The sequence below is a fragment of the Achroia grisella genome, unplaced genomic scaffold, assembly GCF_030625045.1.
Source record: "Achroia grisella isolate CSIRO2021 unplaced genomic scaffold, CSIRO_AGI_Agris_v1 utg1062, whole genome shotgun sequence".
In the NCBI taxonomy this organism is placed as follows: domain Eukaryota; kingdom Metazoa; phylum Arthropoda; class Insecta; order Lepidoptera; family Pyralidae; genus Achroia; species Achroia grisella.
Genome location: NW_026712566.1, coordinates 2,712,264 through 2,729,658, shown reverse-complemented (window position 1 = coordinate 2,729,658; position 17,395 = coordinate 2,712,264). Strand labels below are relative to the sequence as shown.

Below are 17,395 nucleotides of genomic sequence, written 5' to 3'. Positions count from 1 at the left end.
TGTTATGCGTACTAGACAATTCATACAAACATATTTTTAAATACATACATAATATATGTATATGTAGAAAATAGGTACTAATGAATACAAGTGTTTGTGCCGAGCGAGGATTCAAACCGGCAACTATCGGAGGTACAACAGTGTACCACAGTACCACTTCACTTGAATTGAATTAGGATCATTAGATTTTTTTAAAGAACAAATAGGTATGTTTTTTTTATTAATTTTGTAATTTGTTTCTGTCATTAAGATACGCTTACAAGACGTGTTAATATTGTGGAAATATTAATAAATTTACGCGAATTTGTGAAAAGACATGTATGTATATATCATAAACTACAATATTAACCTCCATTTTAAATAGCGAACGTAGTATGTACAGTCAGCCCTAATAAAACGTGAAGTCGCTTTCAAATTGATATAATCGGTCACAAAATAAAATAATTTATGCAAAGATTCATGTACCGGGCCGCGACATCCGCGGCTAATGTACTCGCAAAACGATATTAATGCTGTAATAATAAGCAGTTATGGGTACACAACAAATACAAATGTATCCAGTCAAGGTCATGGTAATCGCTAATTTTCTTTACGGCGACATCCACATAGCTGTACAGCACGCAACATTGTACAATCTCCAAGTCACCCGGCTCACGCGTCTCCGTATACAGCTATATACCGTACATATACGTATATACTCGTACTGTAGAATGCCGTAGATGGAGTAAAAAGTAAACAAGAAAATTGAGTTTTAATCGACTGACTTTTTTTTTATGTAGATAAGGTTTTACGATGTCATTATATCTGTTAGAAATTTGTGTACGTATACCTATTTATTTTAATTATAGGTTAGGAATAATTTTAGAGAGCAATGCAGCTTAGTGGTTTAGGACTATGTAATGTTATCTTATCTGTGGTATCTACTACTCTGACCGAAAAGTTGTAATCTTCAATTTAACCAACACAAAAACTGTGTGTCAAAATTTTTAAATAACTCTCTATTGATGGAAATGTCGGTAACAAACCAAATTATCTGATAGATATCCAAGATATTATTTTGGTTTGTCATAGATTAGGTAGGTAAATAATAGGATTGTCCCTTACTATATTCAAATACACCCAATAAAATGTGAGTATATCAAGTGACGTTGGCCACGATGTCGACAGTTGATAATACCTCTGACTGGGGTCCAAGGGATTGTTAGTAATGTAGACTAATGACCCCATTGCTAGCAATGAACCATGTCAGATTGACCTCCACGTGACTCTCACTGAATGCCATCGTGATAAATGCCTGGTGAATTTGTCAGGACAGACTCATCTTATCATCCTCCACTAGTGTCCCACCAGCATAAACCTTTAGGGCAGGGGGGGCTTCATTCCAGAATCATCATTTAAAAAAATACCTCTGACTACCCCGTCCGAGATAAGAATCATGAAGATATATTATTATAAATAGTCAATAGAGTGATATCGCCTTAACCAATACCTTCATTTGGAATTTTTCATAACTTAATTCATTTTTATAACTCATCTTATGGACATCAATCAGACAGTAAACGATGTATAATAATCATAATAGGTCAATATACATATACCTACTGATATCTACTTTATTCTAACATGTAGTAGGCTCATTTTCAATAGAATAACAACTATAAATCAAAACTAGAACTCACTGCATTAAAAAAAAGCAATTAAAAAGAAAAGTCGACACGCGCGCCAATTTTTCATTCAACGTCAAAAGGTCGTTCACCTTTAAGGACAGTGTGCGTGGAAGGAAAATCCATCATAGTCCTGGCTGGAAATAGTCCCGTTTCCATGACAACATAACAGTAGTTGTGCCAATAGATTTTCACATTTCCTGATGATTTCCCGATGCAATACATCCTAATAAAGACTGTATTAAATGTGTTTAAGATTTGTTTTAGTAACAGTGTTTTAAAATGGCCTACCATTTCGACAGTGGTCAGGTGAGTTATTAGTTAAGTTCTTTAAATTAGAAACAGTATATTCTGGAGACTTAGCGAGGTAGACTTAAAATCGTCTGTGCCTTCTACCTCACCTATTTGAAAAGCTTTATAGAATATGTCCGTAATATAGGTTCGAGATATTGTTGAGAACTTACAGGATATGTTTTGACTAATTTTTAGATTTTAATTTTGTAAATTTTTGATGTTCACTAAGACTCGTAGAGGATAATTTTGAACTTAAATGCTATAGTTGTCGTTGAATTTAATTTAAAAATTTACTGATAGACTATAGCAGAATAGCAGAGAGAGTGGACTTACTGCCCCCTCTGATTTACAGACATTTTTGTCTCGATTATTACTCCTAAATTTTATTATAGGCAGCACTGGTAATAGTTTATTAATTGAGACAGATAAAAATGTTTATTTTTATTATTAGGTATTTGGAAGTATGATATTATAGTCATCTGGAATGTCAACGCATGAGTTATACCACAGACATCCCATGACGCGATATCTGTGGTGCTGTTCATGTACTTATTTAGGTGACAGTTACCACTTACCATCGGGTGGTATTGTTTGCCGTCCCAATTACATAAATATTGTAATATAATAGTTTTCAAACTTAATATAGTCTTGTAAAATATAGGTACCAATCCGTTTAGTTTTAGCAGAATATTTCGTTCAGATATTATTTCTAAATAAAATTTGTAGTAACTGACATATATTTTTTGTGGGAGTTTAAAGAAGTTTTATTATAATAATAAATTGCCGCAAAACACTACATAATTAAAATATTAGGCGTTTTTTTTGTAATAAGCTAGTTTGTGTGTTAGTTTAATTTTATGTCGTAACGGTGAAAGATAAGCATACGGCCTGCTTGATGTACTAGTTGCATTGTTATATTGTAATACAAAGTATGAAGTCTGTGATACGTATGAAGAAATTTTGTTACGTTCATATTAATTTATTTTATTACCAAAGTTGTATAGCGGTGAAAACCCCGTCTTGCGATGGTCGCTGGTTCGATCCCTGCACAATACGGACATTTGTATTTCGGTCTTTGTATTTTGTAGGTATATAAAAAAATGTACTCGAGTACCTTTTTATATTAGTTGTCTAGAACTTTGTTGATTTGGGACTAGATAGCGCTTATCATGTTGCCGTTATATTTTTTTATACCACGATGGTGGCAAACATGCATACGGCCCCTCTGATGGTAAATGGTTACCGTAGTCTATGAAAGTCTGTAACACCAGTGGTGTCACGTGCGCATTGTCGACCCTTAATATACCGTTCTTGAAAAAACCCCTAGAAAACTTCGACACTTGTATGATATATTTACTTATTTAAAAAAATATTTCATAAATAAAACTTTATATTTAAAAAAAATGATTTTATGAATAAGGGAATATATATTTTTTTATCTGAAACGACCATAAACAAAGAAATATACGATGTAGTTAGTCCGAACCTCATCAATTTTTTAATACACGAGCACCTGCAACTATCGCGGCCCCCATACGTTTTTTACTTACATACAAATTGTAATGCACTTAATCCAAGTTAGATTCATCCAATTACATTGCAAACATCCTCAATTTTTTTGTCCATGCTCTAAATTGAACTTTATGTCAAGGATGCACCGTTCAATATTGTTTATTTTTTATTAGACATTCGGTCATTGTAACGAGGGGTGAGTTGTTTGCGAGAGAATGACAATTTTTCACGCCATTGTAATCCTCTTTAATCCATGTTTGACACTATGCCTACTGGTCTTTAGTTAATAGCTCTTGTGTATCAGTTCGGAATTGTATTTTATTGTCTATGGTGCTTAAAAAAGTTACGATTTCAGACAATAGCACATTTATATATGATCGCTATGATTGATACCAATATGTTTTGTTACTCAAGTTACTATTATATTTTAACATTAAATTATTTACTTTTCTAATATTTGCTATTTGGCAGTTTGTAGTCACATAAAGTCTTACAAATGTCCATAAATTGAATTAACAGCGCAACAGGTATGTTTTTTGCTCGTTCTTTTTGATATATGTCTGATTTCCGAATGAGTGGTAGAATAAAAAATGGCTAGTCATAGGTGATTTAATTGAACAAACATTTTTTTATATTTGTATGTGACTGGAATTGTAATTAAACTAAAAGCGACTATAACCACAGATAACATAATATTATCTATAACTATAGACATGAAGAAATCCAGGTTCTGCATTATGTAGCACAAGAAGGGTTTGTTTAATCTTTACATTTCATTCTTCTAATTATTACAGCGATTTTTTCATTGTACTGTCTCTGGAACTCCTTGCCATTTTCCATTCGACCAGCACAATCACATGCTATATTTAAAAATTAATTAAAATCTCATTATCTCTCTCTGTAAATGAATTATATATGATTTTTCTTTTATTCTCATCCAATATATGTTAGCAGACCCGGCCACGCGTTGTTGTGGCTAAGGTTCTTAAATAAAATAATATTGCGACTATAAATTGAGACGTAAGCTATCCTATGTTTCAAGTTGGATCAAATTACACACAATGTGCAAATCAAATTTGCAATCGGTTCAGTAGTTTAGGAGTTCATCGCGACAACAACGTGACACGTAATTTTTAGATATAAACGTGTATGTATATATATATATATGTATTAGTGTGTAAGTTTATGTATTTCTGCCTATAAAATGTATGTTTATCCTTAAGTGTATTATAAATATAGTGTCTAGTATGCGTCTCCTACCCTCTCCCTATATGTCAATACCAGGTTGTCTGTAAGACATTACTAATAGCGATAAGACTGCCTTTTGTGAAACATTTTTATTGTACTTTATTGTTATTTATTTATCTGTGCGCAAGAGTTATTATTACTATTGTTATTGTGAACAGTAATTCAGCATACTAAAATAAATTTGCAATACCGTTGCCTTTGAATAAACGCGTTTTACCTTTGTTTATGAGACCAGCAGATCTGCGTAACTTCGTCTGAGTCACATTTCCCAAGTTTTTGTTACACATTTCATTGCTGCTCTGCTCTGCTATTATCAATTGGAGCGGGCCCGGGCGAAACCAGGGCATGTAGCTAGTGCTATCACTAGCTACTTGCCCTGGTTTCGCCCGGATGTACATGTATATTATACATATAACCCTTCCTCTTGAATCACTCTATCTATTAAAAAAAATCGCTTCAAAAACCGTTGCGTAGTTTTAAAGATTTAAGTATACATAGGGACGGGCAGACGGCGACAGCGACTTAATTTTATACTATATAATGATATAGTCTTGTTCGATAAATGGTCTTCCAAAACTTAAAGAACTTACTGAAACGATTTAGAATATTAAATTCGTTTCAGTAAACCAAAGATTAAGGATAATCTCTGGATTCATTCTTTAGTGGAGGGCTACTTGTCTAGTATATAACACAAGCTCTTTTAGTTTGGGGCTAGATGGCGTTGTGTGAATTGTCCAGGGGTATTATTATTACAATAAGGTTTTAGAATCAATCTCTTAATTGGGTATTATCCTTAACTATATATGTTAAGACGTACGTTCTTATGCGTAATGTCCGACCAATATTTTTTTAATAATCGTACTAACTTCCTCAATGTAACAAGCATTTATTACTTATAATTTGGCAAGAAGTTTTTTTGCTTATGAATGCAGATTTCGAGGTTTGGCAGTCTATGACGGACTCTATTTTTTGTATTTCTCATTTTTGTTTTTATTATTTTCTCAAGACAATCACACAGCGCCATCTAGACCCAAATTGAGCTAGCTAAAGCTTGTGTTATGGGTACTAGATAACTGGTACAAATACATTTTTTTTTTCGTAATTATTTACATATTATACATAGTAAACACCCAGACCGATACAAACAATCATACTCATGCATACATATGTTTGTGCCGTGCGGGGAATCGAACCCGCGACCATCGACAGTAAAGCGGTGTGCTAAACCGCTAGACTACCAAGGCCGTCAAATTTCATTAATTTCATTTCGCCTGTTTGTTTTTTGTTTAGGCTATTGTTGTGTTATGGCCGTTTACTTGAATAATTGCTATTGACTTTCAACGCCAGTAACTTACGTAGCGATCTGCGTATAGCCAGAAATACATAAAATAAAAGTTTATGGATTAGTGCCGTATGCTTGTTTGCCACCATCGTAGTATAAAAAAATAGTAAATTAGTTTTGGTCGAAGGTTGACTATTAAAACTTCGTGCGTCGCTGCTCTATGATACAACTTACTTAAGGCCCACCCATAAAATACGTCATACGTTGAGAATAGGGAGAAAGTGTGACATTGTGTGACAAAAGGTAGGAGTGAACATAAGTTTTGTGACGTCACTTTTATATATCTAATATATTTTCATGTTTTTTTATGTTAATGGAATAGCTCACCTGTCGGTGCTAACGGTTACGCTGGCTGGGTACCAGTGGAGGATGATACGATGAACATGGGGTCAGGTCAGTTAGCACATCGTGACACGTTCACTAGGAATTTATCACGATGGTTTCCAGGGGGAACCGCGTGGAGGTCAACCTGACATAGTATTTGCAATGGGGTCATTAGTCCATATTACCACAGATAACATAATATTACTAACAATACCATTTCCACCTATATTAAAACGTTTAAATAATAACGAAAAACTTTTAAATGTTTCTAAATTCAAATTCAAATTCTTTATTTATGAAGGTAAAAAGGTCTTAGATTAAGTAATAGTTTCATAAACTTCTGTAATTACGAGTAAATATATCTGTAAAATTTAAAATAGGTTTAAATTGTTTTGTTTAAAAATTTGCACTCGGTGTACTAATGTAGTATTGCAAAGTTGTGACATAGTCACAGGAGGGATCAAGTCACGAAATTTGTGTGACTATGTTGTGTGGATGGCCCCTTATAGCATACGAATACATACTCTAATAGCTATGCTAAATTTAGCATCGCATAACAACAGTGACAAAGGGAAACGCATTGCTACGTAGACGTAATAGGACAATGCCTGAATAAGGCCGAATAGACAAGGTCCACAAGTTCAGGGACATTGAGGTTATACCGATATATAATGATACTGTCTCAGCAAACGTTGTTTTGCCATATAAATTAAAATCGCTGTTAAAAAAGGGTTGTATGTATTTTTTAATGCCACATTATAAAAAAATATAAACAAAATATAGAGGTTTAAACTCTTATCACTCAGGGGTATGAAAAATAGATAGTAACTATACATATGCTGCTGATGATACATAACATTATTAAGTTTCATTTATTTGCTAAAGTTTTAATATCTTCTCTACTATTAGAAAATAATGTAATTGAAAAAATACTGTCGAAAACGATTTAGAATTAAAAAATACAGCTAAATAGTGAATTTGCTCTTTTATTAAGATCGTTTACGAAATAATAGATATAACTTTAATTGAAATAAAATTAACACAACCACTTTTGTACGATATATTTTTAAGATACTCTTTATTCGTATAGAAAGTAACATTCAGATATATCATCATTACATAGTATAAAACAAAGTCGCGGCCGCTGTCTGTCCGTCCCTATGTATGCTTAAATCTTCAAAACTACGCAACGGATTTTGAAACGGTTTTTTTAATAGATAGAGCAATTCAAGAGGAAGGTTTATATATATAATACATGTACACCCGTGCGAAACCGGGGCCAGTAGCTAGTAAGTAATAAAATTATGATAAGCAAGTCCTAAATAAATATAGTTTGATAAGATAATTCTAATTTATTACACCCCATTATAATTATAATTTAGGGAAATACACTGGTGATGTATGGGGTAAATAACAATTTGCAACCCTTTGTCGAGAGGGATGATTATTATAACGCGTCGGGGTGATTTGACACCTGCTAAATGGGTGACGCGTGCCACGTTATTGTTAAGGGTTTTTTTGTTAGATAGTAATTATAATTTGTATTTTGAGATCACAAGTTAAAGGTTTTAAAAAAGAAGTGGGTTTTCTATTTGTATTTTATTATTGTCTATATCTTAAATAATATGACTTGGATTTTTATTTTGTTATCGTATATATTAACGCTAACCTTTTTATTTCGTTTCGGTACTCGTTGTCTATCTACTATATATATACTAGCATGTAATTATAAGTTGAATTATTGACTGTTTGTGCCAAAATAATTTGCTAAAAGTTTATAAACATAAAATAAAATTTTATCTAAAATAAAAAAAAATGTAATACAATTGTGAAATTTGAACGTATACAAATAATTCTCTCTTATTTGATTGTTCAAAAAGAAATCGGTACTTCGTGCATGTAATACAACATCTTGTATTTATTAATCTTCGCATTTTGCAGTTCAACAAAGAGTCTATGCCGAAGCGACTCGGCAACTGGCAGGTCCCACGTTGGGCGCCAAGCCGGGCTAGGCCGGTTGAAATGCGTCCAAACCCGAAACCGATTTGCGATATAAACGGCCACTTCTTGCCCGGTGCTCCGAGAGGAACATCGAGATGCTTCGGCCACTACACCGGGACTTGGGACCTGCCGAGGAAGATTACGAGGAAAGTTGGTAAGTATGACTTAGTAATTCTGACCGTTACTGGGACGTTAATGGAACTAAACAGTAACCAACTATAGAACAGTCTACAGTTGGTTACTGTTTAGTTCCATTTAATGAATATGTAATTGGTACAACCGCTTGTGCTAATGATATGTCCTAGTGGCGGACTAGTCGAGGACGATAAAATGAACATCGTGGCAAATGATGATAAAATAACCAGGATAGTTTCCAGGAGGGATTACGGGGAGGTCGACCCGTCATAGAACATTATTAGTGCATGTCTTCATTGCACTGGTCCATACTACCACAGATAATATAATATTATACTACTAACAATTCCATTCCCATCCGCGTAGTTTAGGGTAGATAGAGGCATAGCTGTCAGGGTTACGGAGGATTCCTTGGCGTAGTCACGTGACAAAAGGTTAAGAGAATTAACACCTTGGTCTTAGCCGGTAAGAGTTCGGTAGTACCTCACAGGGGAAGGTAGACAACCTTCCCCTGTGCTGGTGGCTCTCTATGAGGTTTAAAAGGCAGAGGGAGGTATAAGTGGTATTGCGGATGTAGCATTTGTAATATTACAATAGTATGGAGGTTTAAAATGTTAAGTTCCGATGGTCGCGGGGTCCATTCTCGCACAGTATAATTTATGAGTAGGTTTATATTAGTCTGGGTGTTTCATTATTTTGTATGTATTTATTAAAAAATGTGTCTTAAGTAATTATATCAGTTGTCACCCATAAACCCATTCTGATAATTTGGGACTAGATGGCGCTATATAAGTCGACTAGAGTTATTAATGTACTCCTTATTTTTCTCGCTGTTTGTACAATGTGGCAACGCTACCTTTTATTCGATCTGCCTGGTCTACATTTTCTTCTGCAATATGATGTCGCAATCCTCCTAGGAATTGTCATACCGGAGGAATCGGTAATGAAAGCGCTTATCAAAAATTTCACAAAGTAAATCAGCAGAAATGATATGTGCGTAACTTTGTCCTTGAGCTGTATAAAACGGATATAAAAAATATATAGCAGTATAGGTATACGCTGTTTGTCAACACACGATACTTCCTGATAGGTCTGTGCCATGTCACGAGTATTGTTTTCTAAATATAGCGCTGCAAAGGGGTGAATAACGAACAGCTTTGATTAAAAGGAAGAAATAATGGAAATAAAAATTTAATTCTTATATTTGATATTGGCAGAAAAGAATCTATGCTCATGTTATGACTGTCTCGGTGGTCTAGCCGGTTTCGCATACCGTTTTATTTCCGACGGTCGCGGGTTTGATTTTGCGCACGGTGTAAACATTTGTATTCATTATGAGTTTGATTGTTTGTATCGGTCTGGGTGTTTTCTATGTATATTATGTATGTATTTACAAAAATAATGTTTCTAAGTATTCTATTAGTTATTACCCATAACTTAAGTTCTGTTTATCTCAGGACTAGATGGCGCTGTATTAATTGTCCAGGGTTATTTATTTATAAGGTAAATCCTACACGGACGAAGTTACAACAGCTATTTACTAATAATTCCCGTTTCGCCAATAATCATTATTACATTACATAGTATAAAATAAAGTCGCTGTCGCTGTCTGTCCGTCCTTATGTATGCTTAAATCTTTAAAACTACGAAACAGATTTTGAAGCTGTTTTTTTAATAGATAGAGTGATTCAAGAGGAAAGTTTATATATATATAATACATGTACACCCGAGCGAAGCCGGGGCGAGTAGCTAGTTCAAGAACAAAATTAATAATTGACATAACTTCGTGGTTAAGGTCTTATAGGTACTTTGTTTATAATCTAGGTATATCTTAGATAAAAGAAATAAATAATTTATCTTTGTACCTAATCATTACAATATATACGAATATATAAAGTTAGAGTGTTGTTTGTTTAAATGTACTAATCTCTAGTATATACTAGTCGGATTTGAAGAGCTTTATCGTATTTGATAACTCTATTCTTGAGGAAGGTTATAAAACACTAGCTTCTGCCCGTGGCTTCGCTCGCGTTAATATATCCCCTTAGAGTTAGTATTTATTAAAATCCTTTCTTAGGGAATGGCTACGTCATAGTAGCTTTATGCATGCAAAGTCTCACCCCGATCGGTTTAAAATTGACAAAGTTTCATACAAACTTTCATCCCCTATTTTAGCCCCTTGGAGGTAGAATTAATCAAAATCCTTTTTAGCGGATGCTACGTCATAACATCTACCTGCATGCCAAATTTCAGCCCGATCCGTCCAGTGGTTTGGGTTGTGCGTTGATAGATCACTATGTCAGTCAGTCACCTTTGAGTTATATATATTAATACACAGAAGTTGAGCAAAAAGAAAAAAAAAAACAGTGAGGCCTACAATAAATGTCCACGCTGGCTGGTGATGATAATGCGATGGGGTAGGTCGAGGACGAGAATGATATTTTCCGAAAAAATTAAATTATTGTAAAAAAAAACAAACAGTTTCAACTGACTATTTAATAAAAAAAATATTAAAACGTTAGTTAGTTCAGTTATAATGTAGGATTAGATTAATACCTATGTTATTATATTATTATTGTTATTACAAACAATAGTCTAACGGTTTATCACATCGCTTTACTTCCGATGGTCGCGGGTTCGATTCCTCGCACGGTGCAAACATTTGTATTCATGAGTATGATTTTTTGTATCGGTCTGGGTGTTTTCTATATATATTATGTATGTATTTACAAAAAAAAAACTAAGTATTTATCAAATAAAAATATATCATATTGCTTATTATCATATTGATTTGGCAAACAGTCAAACATTATTCATATCGTATCATTTTAAACAAGATTAAAGTCTTAATACTGGATATATGATACTGATTATGGATTTTCCATTTTATATACATGGAGCAGACCAACAAAGAGTCAAGACTGTGCATAATATACACAAGAAAAATGGAGATGCAAAACATAATATAAATCTATGCAAGGGCATATCCATATAAATCTTATATATAAAATTCTCGTGTCACAATGTTAGTTACCATACTCCTCTGAAACGGCTTGACCGATTTTTATGAAATTTTATATGCATATTCAGTAGGTCTGAGAATCGGCTACTATCTATTTTTCATACCCCTAAGTGATAATTGTTGTTCATCCCTATCATTATTTTTTTATTTTTTGGGCACATTTTATTTATATGTATTTATAATGTGGCATTAAAATACATACAACCCTAAATTTTCACCCTTCTAGCATCAACCCCTATTTTTTAATAGCGATTTTAATGTATATAGTAAAACAAAGTTTGCCGGGACAGCTAGTATACTTTAAAAAAATCGTCTTTCATAGAACTGCAATAATATCATCATTTTATATATATGTAGTTTGTTTATATAAATATATATGTATGTATGTTACCACATACATACATATATATTTATATATATTAAGCCATAATATACTTATTATTATACATATATGTATACTCTTATATTTATATATATTTAATATATTATATAATTTTATTTAATAAACTAAACCGCCTTCGACTATTTCTGTACTCCCTAAGGTTGCCTGGTAGGTATACTATTAGCATTAAACCCGCCTATTGTACAAAATTAAAAAAAGTTTAAATATAAAATAAATACACTTACGGACGCAAACACTCGGCTACGAAATCAAATTCAAAATATGTATGTTTACGCAAATCGAATGGTTAAGAAAAAATATTGTGTTTTTAATTTAGTCACATTATTAAAAAATTGACTTAAGTGTTATCACGTTATCGATGGACATGGATCTCCTCATGATTGGAGAATTTAATCCATCAGTACCTACCCCGTGGGCCAGATGTCTTGGTATACTGTTCTATTTCGAGTAGTTGTGACGCTGGGATTATCTTGTATATTATTGTGCTACATCTTGACTTTTTTGTTGAGCTGTTTTTATGCTAATAGTCCTGCTACAATAAATTTATCTAAATGGCTGATAAATACAAAATATTGGGTTAATTCATATAGCAATATAAAAAGATGGCATCTTTTGTTGTTCTATGTTGTGTCCTATATGATAAAAAGCTACTATATTTTACACTGAAGTTCTCTAAATAATTTTTTTTCTCTTCATTTTGGCACCAGACAGCCTTATATTTATACATGTAAATATATAAATGTTCGGATAAAAATGTTTTTACAAAAGACATTGAGTGTCGATATTATGATTTTTGTACTAACTGCTCTAAAATTAAATTCGATTCGGGTTTTAAGGTTTAAAGTTATAATTATAATTAAAGACATAATTTCCAGCGGAAGAATTAGCTAAGGAGCCACCAATGGGAAGATTCCCAGATTGGGTCAATCTTCGTGTGCAGAGGCCTAAGGCAGCAGCAGCAGGGCGCATGCGTACTGGAAAACGTGGGAAAGCAAAGGAGGAAAGCGTACCAATAGAGGAACAGACGTTCATTGTGAGTTGCACAGATGTGACGTTTTGAAGTTGACAGATAAAAGCGCGCGAAACGTTTGATATTTGTTTATGGTCAGATTTTTGTGATATAGAATGTACATAAGTGTAGTTCTTAGTGAACAATTTCTAAATAACATACTTAATATTTTCGACAGTTGTACAACAGGTACCTGTAGAAATCAAATAAAATCAAAAATAATTCATGTACGATATTTTAGCCGCTTATAAACTACATGTTTTTTTTGTATTAAGTTCTTTTCTCTACAGTCCTGTTCTGTGCACAGATTAAATTGAGAAGAACTTAGAAACTAGACAGATTTTTTTAAAGCCAGTTTCAGGTGGCTATGTCTAATATCTAATTATAATCCCGTGTATTATAAATTATTGCCATGCACGTTTGATATTTAAGTAACAAGGTTTTGTTAAAATTGTAGACCGATATTTATTCTCTTTGGCACATTTATTTCATATTTAAAACACCTAATTTAAATGACACTATGACAGCTTGTTTAATGTTTGAGTAATCACATTGCAAATCGTAAATATTGTAGATAGGTATGCGTAATACATTATGCTTATAATTTATTACCCGGATTAGTGAAACTAAACTTAGTGAATCCACCTACCTACCTCGTTCGCTTTGATATCTTACGTATTTTGAATGATATAAATACATATGTCATTATTACATTTCAATTATATAATAAATTACAACGTCATGGCTAGTGGTTTACCATCCTGTTTTACGCCTAGAAGGTCGTGGATTAAAATAAAATCTTCGTGGTAATTTATATCTATAACTGACTCTCCAGTGATGGAAACACCGATAATAAAGTCAAAAAATAATTCAAGAGACGGGTGGGCTGGCTCTTGGCCACGTTATATTCAAATATTCGAGTAGGTACTAACTGAAATGTGGGCATGTCTGTAGCCACATAATTGACAATGCATACGACTAGCCCGTCTGAAGTAACGGTATAACTATTTGTTTGTTGACTAATTTAAGGCATCACTTGTACTTACAGTAAAGGCGTTTATTTACTTCTCAAGTAAATAAACGCTTTGAAATTGAATAATGTTATATTGACAGTGCGGGATTATATCTAATGAAATCAAAATTTTTTGATCGTATTAGCCAGTCCTGGGTTCGATTCTACACAGTGCCAACTATGAAAAATAAAATAAAATTACGTCATGAATTCCAGTAAAAGGCTGTTGTGTTACTACATGTACATGTAATATTGTCGTATCTGTGCCTTGTCATAGAATTCCGTACAAAACCTGATGCTTTCTTATTCCTTAAGATTGCGGCACCCTCTCGTAATTTGTAATTTTACTGCCTACAAAACGGCATGGCGGCCATTTCGGCCGTTTTGTTGGTGAGATCTCTGGAAATAGTATACTATTTTTCTAAAATCTAATTTTATTCTAAAAATAATTAATGTTTACACAACTACAGCAAATAAACATTATCTATACATATACATAAAATTGGAGTGTCTGTTTGTAATATTGAAATAACCGTTTTTACTACTTGTATATGAATATAAATATGGTACATACACCAAAATATTTTTTTTACAATTTTTGTATGTCTCGTCTGTTTGTTCCGGTTAATCTCTGAAATGGTTGGACCGATTTTGACGGGACTTTTATTGGCAGGTAGCTGATGTAATAAGGAGTAACTTAGGCTATTTTTAATTTAGATTTTTTTTATTTTAGAATAGTAAAGTTAAATTCGACGCGGACAAGTCGCGGGTACAGCTAGTTATGTAATATTATCTTATCTGTGACATTATTTTGAACTGTTTGGCGCCATGACAATTTTTCCCGCTTCCGTCCTTAGTCTATGATGTAAAATCCTTGAAAGTTATATAGGTTAGTGACACGGCTTGCGATTTGTCAATGTAACTGTCTTGCCACTTCCTAATAGTTTTGCATTTATTTCGTTTGCGTGACGTGATATCTATTGTATGGAGTAGTACATTTCTTTAAATCAGTTATTATACTGCCTTCTGTTCCTCGTTTAGTTTAATAGTTATTGACTTGTAGTGTTAAATGACATAATTGTCGTATAATATTTGTGCCAACATCTTTCTTTGCAAAGTATAGGTAACACTTTAAATGAACATAAATAATATTTATAATTGTGAACTGCATCATACATAAATGAAAAAAGGGTGAAACATTCATCACCGGGTGATACCACAGATGATGAATGATGATGATGTGATGTCTGTATATAGGCAATGGTAACGGTTACTAATTACATAAAAATATATAAGTAAGTAGTGTAGGTACAACGAATGCGTACTTTTATTTTACTTATAGATAATGCTTAATACTTCTTTAAACTGTGGTTGATGTTTCCATAATATTTTTATTTGAAGACAACGCTCTGCCTTCCTTAGAGTATGTATTACAACATTGCTACCTACTTGATTTAGTTTAAAGAACTAATAGCAACTTACTGCAATAACCATAATAATGTTACTGGTACGTTTTAAAACAACCTTTTTGTTCTATATACTTTTTTATTTATATTTATCGTTTGCGACTCACAGCACGCTACTATTTACGGCATATCACATTAATCTTTGGTTTATATTTCGTTTATTTCAGCCACGCCAATGCCCATTCCACAAGCACAAGCGCACAAAAAATAGAAGCACTGAAGACAGGAAGACTTAGTATCGCACGCATAGTAATTTTTATTTATTATTTATAAATAGAAATTAATAAGAAATTTAAGTTATTTTTGTAAAATCTTTCCATGTCTGTGCTGTCAATGGTTCTGAGGTTAATAACGAAGAAATAAACGAAACTGAAAAAGCAGATAACGTACAAATTAATAAAGAGGATAATCCATTAGAAATTGAAAAGAAAGAACCAGTAGATGAAGACGGCCATATACCATATATTCCAGGAGCATTAACGGATCCCGATAAACGGCACGAAAGCCATGATTTGTTAGTTAAAAACGCAATCGAACAACTACACGGTCAGCAGGAAGACGAAACAGATAAATTCTGGAGAAAAGTAGCTGAGAATGCAAAGGAAAATGTACGGGACCAGAACATGAAATATGGTAAAAAGAGTGAAACACCAAAATTACCTCACGTAAATGTATCGCAAAATTTCCAGTTTGCGAAGAAAATGCACGTCGGTAATTTAGAGCATCAACCTCTTCCAGATACTTTGGGATATAGAAACTTAACTAAAATCGCTGAACACAGAGATTCAGATATTATAGTGAAGCCATATGCAATAGGTTGGAAAGGGTACGGTGCTGCAGGACCTACTTGTTGCACTAAAATGCGTGTACATAGACCGAAGACTTGCGACCATAAAAAGACCGAAGGAGACAAACACGAAAACAAAAGACCTTCCACGTCAACTCCCGACCTGGGCAGCCAGAACAAAAAATCACTATCGCTCATGGATCTAGCTATCTGTTGGGATTTTCGACCAGATGATCCAAAGTCTGAACCACGGCCACCTAAACACATAGATGGCTCAAACGGTTCAAAAGCACCAGCTGTTTTCACAATGGTACACACTCCTAAAGAAGAAATTGAACAAGCAGTAGCTGGCCACACGATGTCAATTTTTCATCAAAATCGCGCAGGAGACGATCCCGGGCACCATCCAGTTCCATATTTTGAAAAAGATATGGCAAAACAAAAGCGGAAAGATTCTTGTGATGTCCAACACTGTCCGCAACACAACTACGCCGAGAAATACCAGAATGATAAAAGCTCGAAGTCGTCAAGTAGAAAAAGTTCTGGTCATTCTGTAAAAAAGTCTCCGTGTGACGGTATACACGGATGCGGCACACCAAGCGAGGCAAGTCGCAGCTCTAACCGTGATTTAAGACCAGAGAAGCTCCAGCCAATAAAAGATGCTTGGAGTGCAGACTTGAAAAAAAGTAGTCGCCACGATTTAAATAAGAACCGCCACAGTTTGGAATCGTACGAAAAAACGCCTTTGGCGCAAGGTAAACTGCATCAAAGTTCGCCGAATGAATCTCAACTGTCTAAACGCTCTAAGGAGAGTGACTTGTCTAATACAAAGCATCGGAATTGTTTGCCATGCCACGAGAAATTGCATGAGGAGCCAAAACAAAAAGAAGACTACAAATTCGCTTTTAAAGCTGGTAATCCGAATTCAGTACAAAGTGTTACCAGTACAACTGACTCGAAGGGTCTAAAAATTCCTAAGATGCGTCATCCGTACTCAAAGAAGTCTTACACGATACCGACTCTAGCACCACCATTTAGTATATGGCGGGACTCAAACGCAAGTGGTTACCCTGAGCATTGGCGATTGGCAAGCGTTTACCAGCACGCATACAAACCACCGGAGCAGAGGCGCAAACCACTCATTGAAAGTGTTTACCAGTAAACTATAATGAATGT

General features: G+C 33.9%; 2 protein-coding genes across 2 annotated transcripts; both read left to right on the top strand.

Moving 5' to 3' along the window:
- Nucleotides 1-1,790: 1,790 nt before the first annotated feature.
- LOC131854939 (protein Flattop) lies at nt 1,791-15,816 on the top strand. The gene is made up of 4 exons (XM_059206128.1): nt 1,791-1,973; nt 8,326-8,539; nt 12,821-12,978; nt 15,600-15,816. Exons 1-4 carry the CDS (start codon nt 1,947-1,949, stop codon nt 15,666-15,668), a joined length of 468 nt encoding a protein of 155 aa, XP_059062111.1. The 5' UTR covers nt 1,791-1,946; the 3' UTR covers nt 15,669-15,816.
- LOC131854930 (uncharacterized) lies at nt 15,729-17,381 on the top strand. The gene has a single exon (XM_059206117.1). It carries the CDS (start codon nt 16,056-16,058, stop codon nt 17,379-17,381), a length of 1,326 nt encoding a protein of 441 aa, XP_059062100.1. The 5' UTR covers nt 15,729-16,055.
- The last annotated feature ends 14 nt before the right edge of the window (nt 17,382-17,395 follow it).